The sequence below is a fragment of the Gymnogyps californianus genome, chromosome 4 (assembly GCF_018139145.2).
Source record: "Gymnogyps californianus isolate 813 chromosome 4, ASM1813914v2, whole genome shotgun sequence".
Taxonomy (NCBI): Eukaryota; Metazoa; Chordata; class Aves; order Accipitriformes; family Cathartidae; genus Gymnogyps; species Gymnogyps californianus.
This window is the reverse complement of record NC_059474.1, coordinates 25,579,336-25,600,107: the sequence shown is the minus strand read 5'-3', so window position 1 is coordinate 25,600,107 and position 20,772 is coordinate 25,579,336. Positions and strand designations below refer to the sequence as shown.

Genomic DNA, 20,772 nt, shown 5'->3' with positions numbered 1-20,772 from the left:
ATATGCAACCTGGTTTTCTAGACTAATTCTCTTTCTCACTCAGAACTTTTCCACAGGCACAACTCATATTCTTTTTTTTTTTTTTTATTTGCCCAGAATTTTCTGCTCACTGTGAGTTGGTTTGAAGCTATAGGTCTGACTAGGCTGCAAGGCGATGAGGAGACCCATTCACTTACTTTGTGCATATTGCATCCAACGCCTTTGCAGAAGGCGGACTTTACTACAGTAAGGTGAGCTGAATAACTTCGCTGTTACCTATTTTGTTATTGTTACCGCTTGTGAAGCTGGGGAATTTAACATGTTTAGTGCTGGGGTAACATGTGGATAAACATAGCCTCTCAACTGAAGACCTGCATTGTACTTTGAGAGCTGTGTGGATTTAACAAATTCTCAAATTTTCACATTCATCTTCCACACTAAGTTATCTTCAAGCTTTTCAATCAAATTTGAAGGCTACAGCATCACCAAACTCTTACAGCAACAGACACAAGACTGTAAGAAGACATTTACCAGCATGCAGATTGTTCCCATGCTGCTTATGTCTTCTTAGAGCGAGGCTACTCCATCTTTGGACTCACTGGGCAGGTACACAGTGATTTCTTCTCACACAATGCTAGCAGGACAGACTTCAAAGTCTGTGACACTTCGTCTAGGTGGCTCTGTGTACAGAGGCCAAGTAAGCCTGCAAGTCTCCCTGTGCACCTCCATCCTCATAGCCCTACTTTTAGGATCTATGTCACCATACAAAGAAACAACATCAGGTTTCCTGCTGCACAGTCCAATCCCTTTGGACTACCTCTAGTGCTGCACTCTACTTGCACCATCTGCTTGTGAAAGTACCAGGAAAAATTTTTCCCAAATTACTCTATGTTCTCACTGTAGTTTCTAAATTTATGTCAACTTGGAATTTGACAAAACGCCTAAGGTGATCCAGCAAGGTGCACAGAGTTGGCTTGGAGCAGAATGCAATTCAATTTTTTTACCTTAGACCCTAAAGCCCCTCAACACAGAGCTGGACAAACATCAGTGCCAGCACAAGGGAAAACACTGAGAACGTACATCAAGGGATGGATCAGAAGAGAAAAGAATAACAGAACTGCCTCTTTTGACAGAGGACAGCTATTAGATCTCCTCGCTGTATCATCAGATACTACACTTGAACTAAAACCCCATGGCAGTTTAAGACTGACTGAATCAGGGATCTGAGGTCCAGCCTTCTCTCTGCTCTAGATAGTGTGGCCTTGCTTCTCCCTGACTCTCACAAAGGTGCTCATGAAACTGTTCTGTGATCAGGTTAGGATGCTAATTTAATTTAAACTGTATCACTTTTCCTTTTGGAATATTTAAATTGCTCTGAACTGCCTCACTGCGTGATACCACAGTGTAATACGAGAGCAGGGGAAAAGGTGGGAATGTGCAAGTCAGCAACCAAGGGAGTGCAAGGCCACCAAAAGCTAGACTCAGACTAGGTTAAAATGTTAAGAGTGAGCTTCTCTTTGGAGATATGTAAGGAAGCTCTTCTCTATATGAAGAGGAAGTTTCTGAAGGAAACTCTGCTATAACTCTGGAGGATGCTTGGATTACCTGGCTCCAATTACCTGTACTGGACTTCATAGGCCACAAGCATCAGACCTTGTAAGACAAAAGGAATAGTTAGTAGACAGATGAGAAGCCATCACAAATCCGCTAATTATGTTTTAGCCTCAGTTCCACTGTTTTGTATTTCTGCTACAATCCTCAACAGAAAAAGTGAAGGAGCAATAAATGATCTTGGCATGAACTCTGGCTCGAAAATGAAGCGCACATGACAGCACAAGTAACACACAGCTACTTTCAATATTATTTAAGTTGAAAAATACACTAACAATGTCATCTGATAAAGAATGCTATACTGTTGAAGTCACAGTAAGAGTTCTTATTAGTCATTCTGTAGCAGAAATTTCCATATGATTTAGGAGATTGAAGAAATCACAAGAAAATATATTTTTTTTATGTTGCTGCCACTGTAAGAGTGGGAATAGGCATCTCTTTTTACAAACCATGTGATTAATTTCATCTTCCTTGGTAAGACATTATCTCTAAGTCAGGAAACAGCACTGGTATTGCACAAATTACTTCCTCCGTGTGGCAATCACACGAGGTTGAAGGAAATCACACAGTATTTCTTATAAAATGAGGGTGAACACAGAGGCACGTAGCTGAGCCAGGATGTCACAAAGTCACTCTAGGGTCTGACAAGAGCCCCATAAAGGCTTGGGATAATGCTGCTAGGGACAGGGTCATTGGCCACTGAAGCTCCCTGAAAGAAGAGTTCACATACATGAATCCTTTGAACAGATCCCAGGATAGAGCTGGTATAGTCATAGTTATGCTCTAGGCTCAAGACGAGCATAAAAGCCTGATTAATTGTGAGAGTGTCCAAAGCATAGCTGGCTGTTTGCATTACATAGGACACTCTATTAAGACTTACACAGCTAAACTTTGACCTGCTTTACATACCGGACTACGTATGTGCACAAATATGTATTTGATTTTTCACTTGTTCTGTTGGATTTTTTTTCCTTCTGTTTTTTACATTAATTTCTCCGGTTAGCATTCGGGAGACAGAAGGGACTTCCTAAACCAAAAAGCAGTGCTAGCAGTTTGCAATTACATAGATTCCATCAAAAAAACCAAATGTGCATATGAACAGGAGGCAGAAAACAGCCAAATTAAGCTCTCAGTTGCACCGAGTTGCACAGTTACCTCATTTTGTTTCAGTGTTTTCTGCTTTTTGCAAAAGAAGAACCACGTTTTAATCTCCCTAGACTCATCAAGCAGTAAAATACAGTAGAAAAAGATCACCTCTATCTTTAAAATTATCTTGCCTGAATTCTTTTAAGAAATGGAAATGGTGCTATTAAAAATGAGATACATAGTGAGGCCTCATCTTAAGAGTCTAATGTAAAAACAAGTTGTGTAAGAATCCTCAGTCACGAAGCTAAGCCTCACAACAACTGCTTTGGAGTTCACTGGGCTTCTGCCATTCCTTTTATAGATGAATTATGTGAAGTTCACTCACAACACCAGCTCTGTGCAGCCTCACAGAGAGCTAAGTGTTGATTATCTGAAACCAGCTTCTCCAGCACATAATCAGATCACAAACAACATGTAACAGAGTACTGCATTCCAGGTAATACATCATGATCTACTTAAGTGCATAAGCTACTGTAACTCATAAAAATAGGAGAAGGTTATTTAAAAACATAGTAACTGTTAAAGCAATTAGTGGACCAAAAAAATGAAGACCTCTGACAAAAGGAGGCATCACTGTTGTAACCAAACAGGTCAACAAAAGGGCAAGTGCTACATTTTAAAAAGTGCCTCAAGTGTAAGGAGATGGGGCTTATCTGTGTCTGCTATGGGGCAGATTTCGCACAAGCAACGTCAATGAGCAGGCTCGGGTTTGAGCAGGTGTCCCAGTCCGCTGCAACCATACAGGCACTGCAACGCTCGTGGCAACATTCCTGCAGCTGCCAGAAGCCCAGTTCCTGGGCCAAAAGCTGTCCCTGATTTATGACAGTACAGAATGAAGATTCAGAAGAAGCAAGCAGGCTTGTGCATGTCTTGTGCAGCTGTGATCCTGCTTAAATCATGAGCAATATTTCTCTACAAAACAGAAAAGAAGAGTTCTATCCAGTGTTTTGCCATTATAGTATTAACAGCTCTGGTAAACACAAGCATGTATTACAGGCTGTTATGACAACTTGTGTCCAGACTCTTGGAAAATAAAAAAAGAACTAAACTTAACCCTTTCAAAATCTGAACTGAACTTTTTACATTTCTTCATACTCTAGTTCTGCATCGGTCATTGATAATGTCACAGAAATATTTCTCCTTACAAGACATCAGGCTCAAGTTTCTAGGGTCTCCTTTGTTGTGGTTTTTGTGGTTTAACACCAGCCAGCAACTAAGCATAACCCCAGCTAGAAACTAAGCACCACGCAGCCGCATGGTGCTTGTTTTCTCTATTCCAGAAAGAAAAAAGGAGAAACTTTCAAACATTCTGAGCATCTGCTTCACTAAAAAAAGGTGACAGTGCTGCCTGCTGACTTTTATTCTGCATACAGGAATTTATTTTACCCTGTGACCAGGAAGAGCAGGTGGATGAGGCACTCTACAGACAGCTAGAAGTAGCCTCACATTTGCAGACCCTGGTCCTGATGGGGAACTTCAACCACCCAAGTATCTGCTGGAGGAACAACACATCAGGGCATAATCAATCCAGCAAGTTCCCAGAGAGCATCAATGACTACTTGCTGACCGAAGTGACAGAGGAGGTGATGAGGAGAGGTGCTCTGTGGTACCTCATACTTACCAACATGGAAGGGCTTGTTGGGGATATGAAGATCAAAGGCAGCCTTGGCTGCAGTGACCATGAGATGGTGGAGTTCAGGATCCCGAAAAGCAGGGCAAAAAGCAAGATCACAGCCCTGGACTTCAGAAGAGTAGATTTTAGCCTCTTCAGGGATCTACTTGAAAAAGTACCATGGAATAAAGGCCCTGGAGGGAAGAGGGTCCAAGAAAGCTGGTTATTATTCAAAGATCACCTCCTTCGAGCTCAAGAGCAGTCCATCCAAATGACCAAGAAAAAATGCCTGCATGGATGAACAAGGATGTTCATGTTTTGCTCCTGGCAAAACTTAAACATAAAAAGGGAGAACACAGAGGGTGGAAACAGGAACAGGTAACCTGAGAGGAATATAAAGACACTGTCCGAGCCTGCAGAGACATGGTTAGGAAAACCAAAGCCCACCTGGAGTTGAATCTGGCAAGGGATGTCAAACACAACAAGAAGGGCTTCTATAGCTACACAGGTGACAAAAGGAAGACTAGGGAAAATGTGGGCCTGCTGCTGAATGGAGCACAGGACATGGAAAAGACTGAGGTACTGAATGCCCTCTTTGACTCAGACTTCTGTGAAACCATTAAGTTTAGAACTGTTACTCTTTTTTTTTTACAATAAATATAAAAGTATAATAAAGGACAGTACAACCTTAACTTGCCTTAAATCTAAGCCAGCCCAGGGCATTATCTGATAAACTAGTGACCAGTATTCCATTTGCCAGCCAAAACATCCATCAAATAAGATTAAACATACCTAAGTAAAACAAATCATTTGATACACCAAAGAAAGATCAACATAATGGCACATGGAATTACTTTTCCAAACTGAAAATAAGAAAAGAAATTACTCTTCCTCTGTAATGTCTTGGCTACTTAGTATCTGCTGGAGAGGGATATCCTGTGACAGTATGCCATTAGCTTCTCATTATCTACCTCTTTCATTCCTCGGACTGAACAACTCGCTAAAGCAAGGTGTCCTACAGTAGCAGAACAGTGCTGTGTTTGTGGAGAATGAGCTCATGAGGGAAACAGCACACCTCACCTACAGTTCCAAACACTTTCAAACTACCACATCTCAAGTGTAGGACAAAAATGCTAATAATTTTTAATGTATATAGTTTTCAACAACAACGACGTCAATAGCATCACATTTCTGTACAACGTAAACAAATGTCAGGCCAGAGGCTGCTGGGAAGATACGTAGGCTGGTAGCATGTATGTTTTCATTTAAGTCATCGCATTCCTACAGTACCCAAGCACTCTGGCCAAGCTGTTCAACAAGGCTGCGTTCTTATGATGAAGGTACTATCCTGCAAGCACAGATTTACTGGAGAGTTAATTTTTCCTCAGCTTCCACCACCATTACTCAACACAGTATGCATAATCCTCATCTATGACCTATCAGTAGTCTTCATAAGCTCTCCGCAGGCAATATAATTGAATCCAGCTCCATTCCTGAGCACCTACAAAGAATATGCATTAATGCTTGAGCCCTACCCTCAGGCAGAAATTACTCAATCATGAGGCCCCATCAGAACCTCCACAGAATGAGGGTGAAGGGATAAGAAACTCCACTATCTGTAACTAGTGGAAACTTACTGAGGTTATACATGAAGAAGGAAGGCAGGCTCCAGATCCCATATCCAACAGATCCGCTTAGAAAGGGAACTCTAATCCATAAGAGAAGCTCTCCCTAGGCAATGTAAACCCATCCTTTCAGTACTAAGTGGAGAAGAATGATCTCTATATGCACGTGCTTGTTGTCAAGTAATGTGCCAAGGAGCAGTTTGCCAGGAAAGCTTCTCTCGTCCCTCCCTACTTACTGCTATACCAGCAGGGAAAGTGAGCCGTATACTGCCATGATGATGCAATGGAAATAATTATACAAGATTCTACAGAGTGAAGACAAAGACCACAATAGGGCACTGCCTTTTCTTTCACTTTTAAAGAGGAGCAGAACAAAGAATTCCTCGCAAAGAATGTGGACATTATTTAGTATTAATTACCTGTCTACTGATTTCTTCTCTAAAGTGGATATGTTGATAATGGAACAACAATGAACCTAACAGCCCTGAATTCATATCCAGGAAAAACATTGCATGCATTCCCACACCCCCATCAATTGTAGATTTTAGCTAAATATTACCCAGCAAAAAATCATCTCCCATTAACAAAACGCTTTCGTATTGAACAGTAAGATAATCCCTCACTAATCAAGTATATGTTCTCGCTCAATTTGTATATATAATGGAGTAAAACTACAGTTAATGGACTGCAGTCTATCTGCAATGCTGATGCTAAAAGCCTGACCATTCCCAGTTTTCTGTACTTTCTGCCACCTCCAGTGCTATTCCTCTGTCTGCATGAAGTTCAAGCTTCTTGTCCTCCTCTTCAAAGGCCTTCACTGTTTAGTCTTCTACTCACCTGCTTTCATCTTAACATACTAATCTTCCTAGTCTACTTCTCCCACAGACATCCTTCTCCTTCTTTTATTCTTATCCTAAGGTGGGGAAATACTCAGAACTTACTTGCAAAGCCACAAAGTACCTTCTACTTCAAATCCTCAGTCAGACCTGACCTAATCTAAGAACTCTTTGTCAAATATAGCCCTACTACAGATTTATCTATGCAGATACAAAGAACTGTGGCTCTTGCAGTTTACAATATTATTGTAATTAATAACTCGTTGGGTTTTTTTCAAATAAAAATAGATGAAGTGCAATTATCACAAAAGTTTGGATGTCCAAGATTGCTGGGTAAAGAGTTGTTATGAACATGTAAACTCTGTGATTAAACCTATCTGAACTACTCTGTCTCTTTTACAGAGCTGAAGCAAATAGGGGGAAAAAAAAAAAAAGAAAAAAAAAAAAAAAAAAAGAGTCCTCAGGAGCAAGAGTGCCAGTACAGGAGTCTGCTGAGTCACACAGGCTGCAAAGGTCCAGTTTCTAAAATTTGTTTCTTCTGAAGTTGAACATAAGCTGCAGCAACATAGCGCTAAATTCTTCATCCCAGCTCACTCACTTTTATCAAACAGCTCCCTCAATTTGTAACAACACTCCTACTCTTTCAAGTTGGGTATCTGCAGAACAGGTAATATCAGTTCACTCCTCTTGATAAATACACAAACACCAATTAGCTAAAAGGCTTTATATGACAATATTCAGGGCAGAGTAACAACACCCTATAAAGCATAAGGGACTTACTTAAAAGGTAGGTTAATCAGAAATTACACTGAATTTAAGTAAAACAGGCAGGGCTTCACTTTAGAAGATAAGAATACTTGGCATTTCCATTATCCTTTTGTTAAAACATAGGTCCACAAATGCTGATTAGATGTCTACCTCCTAACTAGGAACCTAACCTGCAAAAAAGTCAAGAGAAACAACCCATGCAATCAACACAAGTAAAGAGACCAGGTGGAGGATAGTTTTTGAAAGGACAGATAGCTGTGTGAATCTGGGGCTAAGTAGTTAAAATAGGCATCCAAAAATTCTGGGTGTTGTCTCCAAAAACATGTGGACATAGCTGCAAATTTAACTAGAGACTTATTTTGTTCTCTTTCACGTCTAGGAAATTGATCAAACATGAGGACAAAGTACTTCAATCTTTTGTTGCAAAAGAAAATGCAAAAGAAAATGTACTGGAGGTGATCAGTGCTGTGTACTCACCATAATCCTGTAAAATCACAAGCAAAAGTAAGTGCATAAGCAAACTGCAAAATGCATTTACCAACTTCCATTCAATGCCAAGTTCTGAAACATCTATCCCTTATTTCTGCTCCCTTACATACACAAATTTGGGATTCTACATTTTAACTTGACAGGATTTCTCACTTGAATGCTTACGATTTACAACATATTTGCCTTTTAATTTACTGGAACTGCCTTTTTATCTGGGGGGATTTAACTAAAGCTGTTTCCATATGTTTTGAGCTCTAAGCTTGAGACCATGGATTTGAAACTGTACAATGTTTTGCTATTCGGCAGGCTGGCATAAATCCCATGTGCAGTGTATATTCACATAATACCGCCAAGGTGCTTCTTCAGCAGGACATCTCCTATGAGTCAAGCAAGCAGCATGTAGCAAGATGCTGTTTTCCAACATTATAACTAGAGTCTACACTCAAGAGGTGAAGGATATGTCACTGTTTTGTCTCCAGTAGATCACAATAGCTTTGCGCCAAATCCTACTCACCTTACTCATTCATGAGAGCTATTGTCTCACATTACTCTCAAACAAAAGAAGAGATGGACTATTTTTAATGCTTCCACCTTTTCAGCAAGGACACAACTTGCTCCTAGGAAATGCAGACTGAGCCAAATCTCACCCACAGTGTGAGATGTGCACAGCCAACTCGTGTCTCATGCCATGCAGCAGCAAGCCTGCATGTCACAGAGTCACAGCACTGTGCTGTGGCCTCTCTCCCATTCTCCGACACCACCTGCCAGGCTCTGTGGATTACAGAGCTAGGAAGAGGTTTCCACAGTATCCTGTGGTTGGAGGTGTGCTAGATATGGAGGCTCCACCCTACCCCCTCCTCCTTCTGAGGAAGGAGGTATCTCTATTTCCCAGTCACATAGGTCTCAACTCAGGAAAACAGAAATTTGAGAGGTCTGACCATAGGATTAGATAAAGTTCACAGTGACTCAAGGGTGAAATCCTAGCCCTAGTGACATCAACAGAAAAACTCTCACTGACTTGTGGGCCAAGATTTCAGCCCATATCCCAAACTAAAGTGTTTCTTAAGCCGATGAAATTCAGGCTCTGATCCTGTAGGAGATTTACACACCTTTCACTTCACATACTGAGCAGTTGAAATTCAACTGAACCATTAACATCAAGCAAAGTGGCGCCTGTCAGTAATTTTTAGTGAGATCCAGTCTCTAATTGTAAATACAACCTTAGGATCTTACACTGTAGTGAAAGGTTTCAAACAGCACGAAAGCTACTCTAGGGTTGCTTGCTTTGGTTTTTTTTCTTTTTACTTACTTTTGTCTGATCATCAGCTCTAAATACATAGCAGATACTTTGCTGATTCGCTGCTCCATCCTTTATCAGACAAGCAAAGTAGCTTGGATCATGGCTGTTGTGAATCAGTTTGTGGACATGCTGTGGCTTGTATTCAAACAAACTTGAACAAATCAAAGGATCCCACTGCTGGATTTTCCCTGTGTCTGGTTCACATCGCAAACTCGCTGGTGAAACATAAAGTCGGATTTGGCTGATGCTAGGTTCTTCTTTGGAAGACTTTGTACTGAGCATCCGGATCTCTGCCACAATCCAAGGCAGCATTGACATGGTGGTTAGGGAATGCACTGGCAGAGAACCAATGAGCTGGAGATTGAAACTTGCTGAGAAATCACTAGGTGTTTGATACTTTTTAACTTTGAATGTTATTGGCTCCATTTTACAGTCCTTTAGGGAACCTGGACTAATTCACCAATATTTCAGTTCCATGGAATGACGATATCTGGATGGTTCCTTTGATTAAGGAACAGAACAGTTCTGAAAGGAAAAGAAATAGTTATGTAGGTGCTGGAACCCCATTAAAAACAAACTGTCAGTAACACAAATATTTAATAGCTTAACATCAGAAGAGACATACTGGTCATCCACCATGACCTATCTAGCACGTTTCCCCTACACTGGGCCTTACTATTTCAGGTCCAACAAACATAATAGTACTAAATATATTGCTTGGAAAAAAGTCAGTCCTGATTTAAAAGTTGCTTTATGACCCTTGCTAAACCATCTAATGAGTAACTAAACTAAAAAATGCACATTCTTTCTAGCCTGTGTCTGTTTCATGGGCAGGCACATGTGTATCACACTGGCCTATTTCAATCCTATTATCACCGAAAGAACTCAGCTGAGCTATTCTGACCTTCATGACAGTTGAAGTCAGTGCCTGCTGAGACACCTTCACATCTGGGGAAAAAAAAAAAAAAAAGGAAAAAAAAAGGTCATCTTTCTTGTTCATAGGTGGATGATTTTGAATTTGGCTACTAACATGCAGTTGTTTCCTTGAGTATAGTTTGCCAAGTGATCATGGGCTGTTACAAACCAGACTTTTTCATTAAGTAACACCCCAGAAATCGTTGTCATCTGAAAAAGCTAGCAGCAGACAACTGACTGATTGCTGATAAACCTGTCAGATAGCAGAGATGAGCAACAATCCTTACAGCATCCCACCAAAAAACAGATGATGATTCACAATTCATGACTGCATTTTAAGGCCTGTCAGCCAGCCAGGAATACTTAGTGTTTGCCACATTGATACTGTATCATTTTCATTTCTTAAAATATCAAATGGAACCAAGTTACAAACAAGCCTGTTACAACCCTGTTACACCCAGCATCTACTACCACTACTGTTATTACATATTAGTAGTTTCAGTAACAAAATACAATAATTGCATTTATCTACCAATTTCATTTTGCAAAATATAGTCTATGAAAACATATAGATTGGCATTTGTTATACTACCATGTTTTAACTCTTCATTAATTGAACCTGGTTTCAGCTGTTACATTATTTTGTGCGAGACTGATGAGAAGCTGACAGGCCTATAATTGCCTATGTTTAAATACCATGACACTAGTTTACCCTCAGCCTTCTGAGAGTTTCCCATGAAAAGACCTATTAAAAACAACATGAGCAGTCCCAAGAACTCCTCAAAAAACATTTTTAATTATATTTGCACAAGTATTTAATAAATGGCATCTGTTTACTGTGGCAACAGTATTTCTTGTCTTTGTTCATCTACAAACATGATCAAAAATAGCAGTGTTTTTCTCATGAGTTTTTATTAAATGTTGTCCTTTATTTGTCCTTGTAAAAATATTTTCAAACTGAGTTTCTAACAGTGCTTTACCTTGTTGAAAATGAAAGGAAATTTTAGGATTAAAAAAAAAAAAAACAACTTTAAAAAAAATTTCAAGGTGGAAATTCATTTTGAACTAAACAAGTGTTTAAAATGCAACCAATTTGCAAATGTCTGAGTGGGGAAAAATGTTTCTGCAGTAACTGGCAAACTGTAAAAACAAGAGAACTGCAGAAACCACGTGTTTGGGTACATTTACTTTTTTGGAACTTTTGCATCTTTTGACATATGAACTCTGTGGCAACATTACTAGTTCCAAGGATGCCAAACTGAGCAAGAGAATCCAATAGTGCAGGTTTTAAAGACATTATTTGAAGAAATCATCATAAATATTATTCTAGATGTGTAGAACAATTTTTTTAGAAGCCTTTTTATAGACCTCTCTGTGTGTGCGTGTCTGTGCGTGGGAGGTGTGGGGAAAAGGGCCATGAAAATCCAGAATTTGTATGCCTCGTTTCAATTATACTACAACTCTTTTTCAATTTTTTTTTTTGTTTCACAAACAAACAAGAAAACAACAATCTTTAAGATGAATATAAATGCATTGCATCGTACGGGATAGCAGCTTCAGGAAGTATTTTTACACCTTATCAACGCAGACTGCTAAACACAATTATCATTATAGTTTTGCATGTCAGGAATCAAAATGGTCTTTTCTTCCTTGACAAACTATTATAAATCTTTTCTCCTTAACTGTAACAATGAAAAATAGTTCAGCTACTGCAGGGAAGATTGGATTCATTCAAAACTACAATGGTGCGTAGTTCAAAACACGTAAAAATTTTATTTTTTAGCTTTTAGTGTTCTCGTCATTTAGTGGCATACATAATAATCTCAGGATAAGAAAGCCTAAGAAAACTCCACTCTTAGCTGAAAACAGGAGAACTGAGCTACTGCACGGATGATGACCTATTAGCCACACACTTTTTGTAACCATATTACTCAATCGTGTTTTCTCAGAAGTCTTTTTAAAAAAAATGCAATTAAATAAAATGCATGTGAAAATACAACGAAGTCATCCTCATTTAAATCAACTTTTCAAGGAAGAGAAGTTTCATTTGGATTACCACCATCTACCATGCTCTTTTACCCCAGACCTACAAGGCACTGCAGCCTCAAATAGGAATAAATATCACAATATATTATTTTGCATGCTAACTCTAAGGACGAACAGTATGTAAAAAAAACAGGCTGATACTCTGTCATACTTCAACAAACACTGTACTGCTGGAATGTATTTAATATAAATGCAAAGCTTCTTGGCATGCATCTCTTTTTAACAAAATAAACACCTTGCAAAGTCAACAGCATAAATACTCCAATGTCTCCATTTGTTATTTCTAAAGAAAAACAGTTAATACTAAATCAAAACAGTTAACTAGAAGTCAGAATGCTAGGTTTTTTTCCTAATGTTAAGAGGGGCTAAAAGTGCAGTTTCTCAGAGCACAAATTTAGCAGCATTAGAAGGTCTCCTTATCTAACCCATATCGTTCTGTATGTTACCATTCTGCATGTTTCATTTCCCTTTTCCAGTCATTCTTTCTTTATTTCCTTCTCCTGTCATCCTTATCTTAATTTACATGCAAATCCCACCAGAAATTATACCAATTTCATGCTGCTGGTGTTAATGTCCTTTAAGTTTACACCAAGGACTAGGTTTTACTTCAAGACCATGAAGTATTTATGTACATGCTTAATTTAGACCTAAAAATAGATCTGTTCATCTCAACAGGCCTATTCCCAGCCATAAAATTAAGCATACGTTATGGCCAAAGAGTGTCCGTGCTCTAAGCCCATCCATGTCTGCCCTGACTACACCACTTGGAATTCTGGCACCTTCACCCATCTCTGACTGCCACCACTCAGTTCATCCCCTCTAAAACTTGGCTCGGCAGGCGCCATACCAGTTTACCATCCATATTAGTACAGTAGGCTCAAACAAGCTTCCTCTTCCTCCCAAGTGTCTGACTGATTGACTCACAGCTTCTTCAAAGCAAATGCTTATTTCACCTTTAATCCAAGAGAGAATAGAAAAGGTATAAAAATAAAGCCGCCCACTTGTTTCCTTCCACCTAGACTTTCATCTTCGCTTGACAGCTCTATGTGCCATTCAACTCCGTTGCTCTGGGCTGGGAGGAGACTGCCAGGCTTTGCTTCGCACACAGGCTGAATGTCTCCAGTCGTTCTCCCAGTGCTCACGGACATAACTGGGACAGATCCTCTTTCTCCCCTCCATCGGCATTTTCTGAAGGATCTCCGCTGCCCGTGCATGCACTGCTGAGAAGAGCTTGAGTGGCACTCCTCATCTAACAGCTTTGCTGCTGTCAGAGAAACGTTAAGTGTTCTCCAAACTGTATCTTAATGTTGACACTGTTTAACCTGCTTTGATTTAGCTGTATTTGCTCCATCAGCATAAAAAAAGTCAGGCAAACTGTAGCACATATGATATTTATGCAGACCACACTAATAAATCTAACCCCACCTTCTACACTAGGAGACACCAGACTGACTCACTAATGTGAAAGACACACATGGGAACATATGTGTGCTCTTTGTCCTCAACTTCTCTTTCACTGTCATCAACCCAGCCACTTCTCACAAGCAGGGAGCAGGCTTAGAAAGCATGCAACACTATGCTGACAGTCCCATTCTAGCAAAAATCTGATACTGTGTTTTAAAAAAAAAAAAAAAAAAAAAAAAAAAAAAAATCAGGCTCTTGTTCTCGCAAATTAAGTTGTATTCTCATCTTTTTATGTCACTAGAAACTAAAAGGGATGCCTTCAGAGAGAAGTCAGGGTGCTGACAGGACAGCATGAAGAGGACAGCTACAAAAATTAGTACTTCTGCCATTCTAGACCCCAGGTTCTCCCTGCATGAAGATACACATCTAAGCAGCTGGGCATCATGCAGGACAGCATTCCTCAAAACTCACCTTCTCTCAAGAGAGTAAAGACTTCATTATGAGGACAAGGTACAGGCTCTGGGTGCCATTTGGTTAGATAGGGCCAGGTCAGCTTTGAGGTTAGGAAGGAGAATCTTGTAGGGTATAGAGAACAGATTGCGTTATTAACCTGGGAGGGTGGGGCACTGGAAATCAGGTTTTGGCAGCTGGGGGAAAACCAGGCAAATTTGGGATGGACTCAAACTAATACAGAAAAAAAAGGCAAAGAAGGGAGAGAGATTGTTCTAAACGAAAAGAACACAAACAAATTAAAAAAAAAAAGCAGAAACTACAACAGTGGTGAAGAGTTATCCTTCTTCTGTTGTTTCATCTGGTCTGGACTAAATTCAATACAAACATGCGGCCAAGTTTCAAACTCTTGTTCAGAACATAGGTAACTATTGACCTAAGCAGTCCTTCACTCTCCTCCAGCTCTTCCCCTGGTTTGGTAGCAGTTGGAGTGCTGGGACCCACAGCAGAACTGACAAGTTTAGAAGATGAGTCAAGCAAGGAAGCAGTCAGAGCTTCCACACATCAATGATAAAATGAGGAGTTTGACCTGTGAGTTGTTGAACAGGAAGACCCCAGCTTCCTCAGTCTTTGCAGTTCACCTGAGAGACAACTGTGCAGTTACACCACATCAGGCTGCTGACATGACAGCAGTTTTTTTCTGTAAGTTGGTTTTCTTTTTCCCCTCCGAGAAGCTAAGCAAAACTTCCAACCATACAGCAAGGTCTTGTGAAAAACAGCTGGTCTTAAAAAGCACAAATTTGTTCAGCTCTTCTCTGCACGGCATTAGTGCTGAACCCTGCCGACAAATGGAACCAGAGGCACTGGTACCGACTGCACTTCACCACTGATTATTTTAGCAGAAATATCGTACTACTTAAGGATTATGAGGAGCCCTGGCCTGCAGCCAGAGCTCTGGAACGCAAGCCAGAACTAAATACCACTCCTCTCCCTCTCTGTCTGATCCCTGACAGAGATTTACATTGTCTTCACTCACACTGACAGATTTCTCTATCCGCCTAGCAGGATATATAGCAAAACACAAATGAGAATATGTATTAGGCATGTCATGATATGGTGCTGAGAAGACGTCCTTTTATGTTTCCATCAATATGCATGAAATGACTCTCTTCTCTGGTATCACAACACAGCATGCATTAGATCATTCTATGGGGCAGCTAGTTGCAAGCTTTATCTTTTTTTTGAGGCTTCAAACATTTTTGGCCTGTTTTCTATACTTAAATAAGATTGTTTAGATATCATACCACAGGTTGCTCTCAGTTTTCAAATAGTTTTAATTTAACTCAAAATGGCACTTGGAATCACGACGTGCCCTTCCGTTGCAAGGATGTTCTTTTTATCTCATAGCTACTTGCTGTTTACTTCTGGAGCTATGGCTTGCTGTGGGCAACAGCATATGCACGTCCAGAAGTCAATTCGCCTCAGAAATTATTTTTAATTTCCATTCTTTTTTCATATAAATGCATTAAATGCTGACTTTTAAAAGAATCTTTTCAATGCCGTCAACAGCTTCAGATGTGGCCCTGAATAATGTTCCACCATGTACTCTGAGCAAATAATTTGGTTTTGTGGTAATAATCACACCTAAAATATTTACCGATACAGCCAGCATTTATATCACTCCTCAAACAGGTTAAAAAAAATTACACAGACTATTCATTTTAAAAAGTTCCAGCAAAATGGTAATATGTTCTTGATTATAAACATACAAGTTTGTAATCAACTATCAAAGGAAGAAAATAGCTCACTGTTCCTGCCTTTGACACCTGTTGCTATTTCCTTAATAGAGTCCACAGAAATTAATATGCTGATGATTGAGGTCGTCTGAGTCAGCCTCATATGGACCTGAACAAAATATTGGGCTGTTCTACCACCGCAATGCACTAAAATCTTTGTAAAAGAAAGCTTGCTAGGTAAATTACATTCTGAATACCATTCCTTTTTATTCAATTGCATATCCACAGCCAAAATACTTGCATCCAACTTTTCAGTTAACCAAATTATAAAGCGAAAAAAGTGTCAAGTCATCCACATATCATTGAATGTGTTTCACATTTCTTCCAGCCTGTCATTTTTCTCACCTGCAAGCATTTCTACTTCTGCGTATTACCTATGACTTTCAGCATTTCTATAAAACAAGCTGTGACGGATTTCTATTTTGGCACTTACAAGTGTTAAAAGTGTAACCATATTCATCAGCTCAGAGGTATTTGCTATTCAGGAGATGCATATTTTTATTAATTTTGACCCACAATGTTCCACTCAATCTCCAGGCTTAACGGCAGGCACAAATCCCACCATCTGCACTACTAAAGGTTCCTACAGCAGATCTGCCATATTAGCCTCTCTCCCAAATACAACACAGCATACAAAGGTCTCAATCTTTTCAAACTGCACTATAAATAACCACATTTGTTTCATACCTCTCGTGAACGCGGTTTCAAGAGATCATTCCCTTGTTAATTTAGTACGCAAATTTAAAGGGCCATAAAAATACTGCGCCAGTGTGTGGGGATTTTAAGGTTAAACTCAACTGTGCTGCTGTAGGAAAGGTTAGCTTTACCCCTATGGGAAGAGTCGCTGTGTTGTTCTATGAAGGAGCAGGTTCTGGGAGGAGTTACACCGAGCGATTTTGCATTGATGGGCGAGGAAGGTGCAGGCAAGAGTGAGAAAAAGAACTAAAGGCAGACCGTGGCACATCAGGTCAATCGCAGATTAAATTCAAGCAAGTCTTCTGGTTATTCTGACGAGAAGCCAGCTCCCCCAGGACCCCGCGAGCTGAGAAGCGCAGCACCGGCGCCCCGCCGCCCCCGCTCCGCTCCCGCCCGCCCGCGCCGCCCCGTCCCGTCCCGCCGCTCCGCAGAAATACTGTCCCCTGAGCAAGTGCTGCGGCTTCACCAGGGGCTCCGTCGCGACCGACAGCGCGACCCTGCCGCGAGAGACGGGAGGGCGGCAGCCCGCCCTACCCGCGCCGCGGGCACGGAGCGGGGCCCCGGGCCGGACCCGCCACCCGCCTCACAGCCGTTTCCTCTCGGCCGGCCGGAGGCTTCTGCCACCTCAGAGTCTGGTTACAGCGCAGGGACCAGCCCCGCCAGCCCGCAGCCGCCCCCCGCGGCGGGGTGCCTAATTTCTCGCCTCAACTCTTTCACTTCCTCAAAGCTAAAATCCGCTCTTCCTCCTTCCCTCCCCTCCAAAAACGCAGCTCGGCCCCGCCAGCGCCGCTCCCCTGGGCCGGCCCGCAGCGGGGGCACGGCGGCCCCCACCGCCGCCCCCCGCCAGGCCTGGAGCTGGAGCTGGAGCTGGGGCTGACCGGCCGCCGCTTACCGCCGCCTCGCCGCCGCAGGATGTGCTCGCTGCAAGGAAGTGCCTCGGGCGGGCAGCGGCCGCGGGCTGTCAGGCGCCGCCTGCCTACCTCCCGCTGAGGGGAGAGGGGCAGAGAGCCGCTAACGGACGCGGGGCCGGGGGAGGGGAGGCCACACCAGTGCCTCAGGGCACCGGCAGCGCGGGCGCCCCGGCTGGACCGGGCCGGGCCGGGCGAGGGGGCTACCCGCCGCCTCCTGTGGCTGTCCGCCCCGGTCAGGACGGGCCGGGCCGCCCCGCCCCTACCTGCCGGCGGTCCGGACGGGAGGAGGCGGGGGAAGCCGGGCCGCACACCCAGCGGCTGCCGCTCGCCGCCTCCCTCCTCCTGCCCAGACAGCGCGGGCAAAAATAGCAACAGGCGGCGGGTCCCCGGCCCGGCGGGGGCGGAGAGGGAGAGGCGGCCGCCAGAGGCGGCCGGCGGCGGGCAGCCGGCGACAGGCGGGCGCCCATGTCGCGACAGCGGGCAGCTGAGGCCCCCTACCCCGGCCCGTTTCGTCCCTCTCCAGGAGCATTTCGGCGGCGCTGCCCCGTGTGTCTGTCACAACCTCTCATCTCCCGCAGAAAACATGTCATTCTCGCCTTGCCGTAGGGAGCCCGGGCGGACCGCAAGGTTAGCTGAAGTTGGGAGCACAGCAGGTAAGGCGGAAACCGCTTTCAAAGGGAAGTTTGCTCACAAAGCTGGAACTAGCCCGGCACCTGGAATCTGAAGCGGTCAAGTCCCCCCTCGGGTCTGGGCCCAGCCCTGACCGTGGGGCAGCCTTCTGCGGGCTCACCTCTGAATCACTTTCACGCTTTCCTCCCACTTCTTCCATGCATGAGAAGCCACACGTGCATATATATATATATATATATATAAAATCACTGTAAAAGGTGGCACTAGTTGGTCTTTCAGTTGCCAGAGAGGATAAGGAATGAATGGATCCGGAGACTTAATTATACTCCCCTGCAAGTGCTCTTTCCAGATGATCCCTACAGCCCCGTTCCACAAGCCACTTTTGCACTCTATTAATTTCACGTCTTCTTGGCAGTAAGACCACTGATTTACTTGCTTTTAAGCCTGTGCACTTTTGTAGAATCAGAGCTTTCTCAAGGAAATGTGCTCTGCTGCTGCGTGTGTGCTATGCTGTGAGGGAAACAGCCAAGTAAACTGTCAAATACAAGCACAATGTTGCCCCAGATTATGAAAAACAAGTCACATTTTGTTATGTAAGCACATCCCCTACTTGCAAAGTGTATGGTGGTTGTATCTACATGGCTTTTGCTTGCTAGGTGTACTTTCATAGGATCGTTGATACGTGAATCGAAGTATGAAAGCAGCAGTGTATGAAAGCAGCAGTTCCCTCAGAGCACTTGTTCCCAATCTGTACTCAGTTCATGGTTTTCTGCTTTTCCTTCAGACATGGGAATAGGTAGGAGTGCCTCTTGTTTTTCAATGACATCCTCTACATTCCTTGGGAATAGGAATGCCACCTCTCTGCAAACCGTGCCTGTCTTAACGTTTTTAAACCATCACAGCTAAGGACAATGCTCTTACTCCAGTTATCACGCACCAACGTCAGTATTTGAGACAAGTGTTTCCTTTTGCTCGTTTTAAGCCTGCTGCCTGAGCATCGCAATCCTCTGATAATCATGTTCTAGAAGACGGTGAACTGAAATCCCCACCCAGACAGCTCCAGCACTTCAGCTGAGGCTCATGCATTCCCAAATTACCAACCAATGATCTTAGGAAGACTGTTTTTTACTGCTTCACTTTTGCCTTTCAGAAGGTGATAATGAAATAGATAAGGACCCTACAAGAGTATTTCCTGCTGCTTGGAAAATCCTTCAACAACAGAAGTCAATACTAGAGCATCACAAATACAAATCCTTTCTTCCTTCTCCTCTTTCATAGCTGGGAAAGAAATTGGACTGTGCTTGAACTCATTCATGGGACCCTCTATTATTTTTCCTGTTAACTCTGGCTCATATGTTTTAATTCTTCACGTAGCAGAGTTTTTTGTCAAATTATGTTCTGATACAGTATGTTATAAGCAAAGTGAAATGCCTTGGATAAGAACTACACTTACATTGGTTTAATAGTTCCGTTTGCTCTAATTTTGAAAAAAGTCCCCTTTTTTCATTCAAGTAGACATCAAATATTTCCTTATAGTTAATAGGAGACAAAACAAACCTGAAGTGTTTATATTTGGCAAACACCTTGAAAAACTATTCAGGAACAGTCAGTCATTATCTGTTTAATCCAGCCAATTTCCATAATGCTTATTGGTAAGGTGTGATAAAAATATAGTATCTGAAATTTTAGTATAACATTTGCAACATTTTGTGATAATTTTATTTTAGAATATTTTGCTTTTTTATTAAAACTAACTAAAAAATCCAAGTAATAAAAATGCAAGATCTGTCAATGGTTTTAGCAGGTATTAGTCTGATGTCTGTCACCAGCTCAACAACAGATGAAAATGTCATAATAAGAACAACACATTACTAATGAGATAGAGTGGAGAAATGCACAGGTCACAGTAAGCATCTGGAGCAAACTCCACCATGTTCAGCAGTGTACATGTAAGTGACCATTCATTTCAGTGCTGGTAATACAGACTTAAAACACTGCTATGACAGAAATCAAATTGTTTGCAGAGAGGGTTTAGAAACAATGCACAAGAAAGAGTTTAAAGCTGTTATCAGATTAAATAAAGAGCATTTAGGTATGAACACACTTTGGTGTGACTGGTGATAACAAGGGGAAAAAACAACTCACGGGACAAAAGAATGCTTCTGAATAGCCATGCGGTAAAGCTGCAACTGTTCTTTATGGTCGGTCCTTGCAGTAGAAGGGTATTTTAATATTATATAGCTCATGAGCTACTTAAGGTGATATGGAAATGTAGAAGATGGGATTGTGTATAAAGTCACCTTCTCTTTCTAGTTTTAGCACCTATCAGGTCTGCAAGATGTGGTGCCCCATTCTCATGATTCAACATCCACACTTTCCTGAAGATAGGTATTTAGGTGCTTTATTTGAAGAACAAAAAGGTCACTGTCTTTTATGTCTGTTTATCCAGGATGCAGGAAGACCAGTTTGTTTTCTCTTCGGCCTGAGTGTTCAGCCTGCCTCCCATGAAAGTGACCTAATCATCAGCCTCCAGGCTACATTGGACAGTATTCCTTCTC

General features: G+C 42.0%; 1 protein-coding gene across 3 annotated transcripts in view; it reads right to left on the bottom strand.

The window, feature by feature from the left end:
• The window catches only part of TBC1D1 (TBC1 domain family member 1), a 107,175-nt gene extending 97,319 nt beyond the window's left edge, over positions 1-9,856 (bottom strand). For all 3 annotated transcript variants that reach the window (XM_050896123.1, XM_050896124.1, XM_050896125.1), the window contains exon 1: positions 9,376-9,856. In XM_050896123.1, the coding sequence (XP_050752080.1) occupies positions 9,376-9,792 (417 nt within the window). In that variant the 5' untranslated portion in view covers positions 9,793-9,856. The remainder of the gene's footprint in view (positions 1-9,375) is intronic.
• Positions 9,857-20,772: the final 10,916 nt, after the last annotated feature.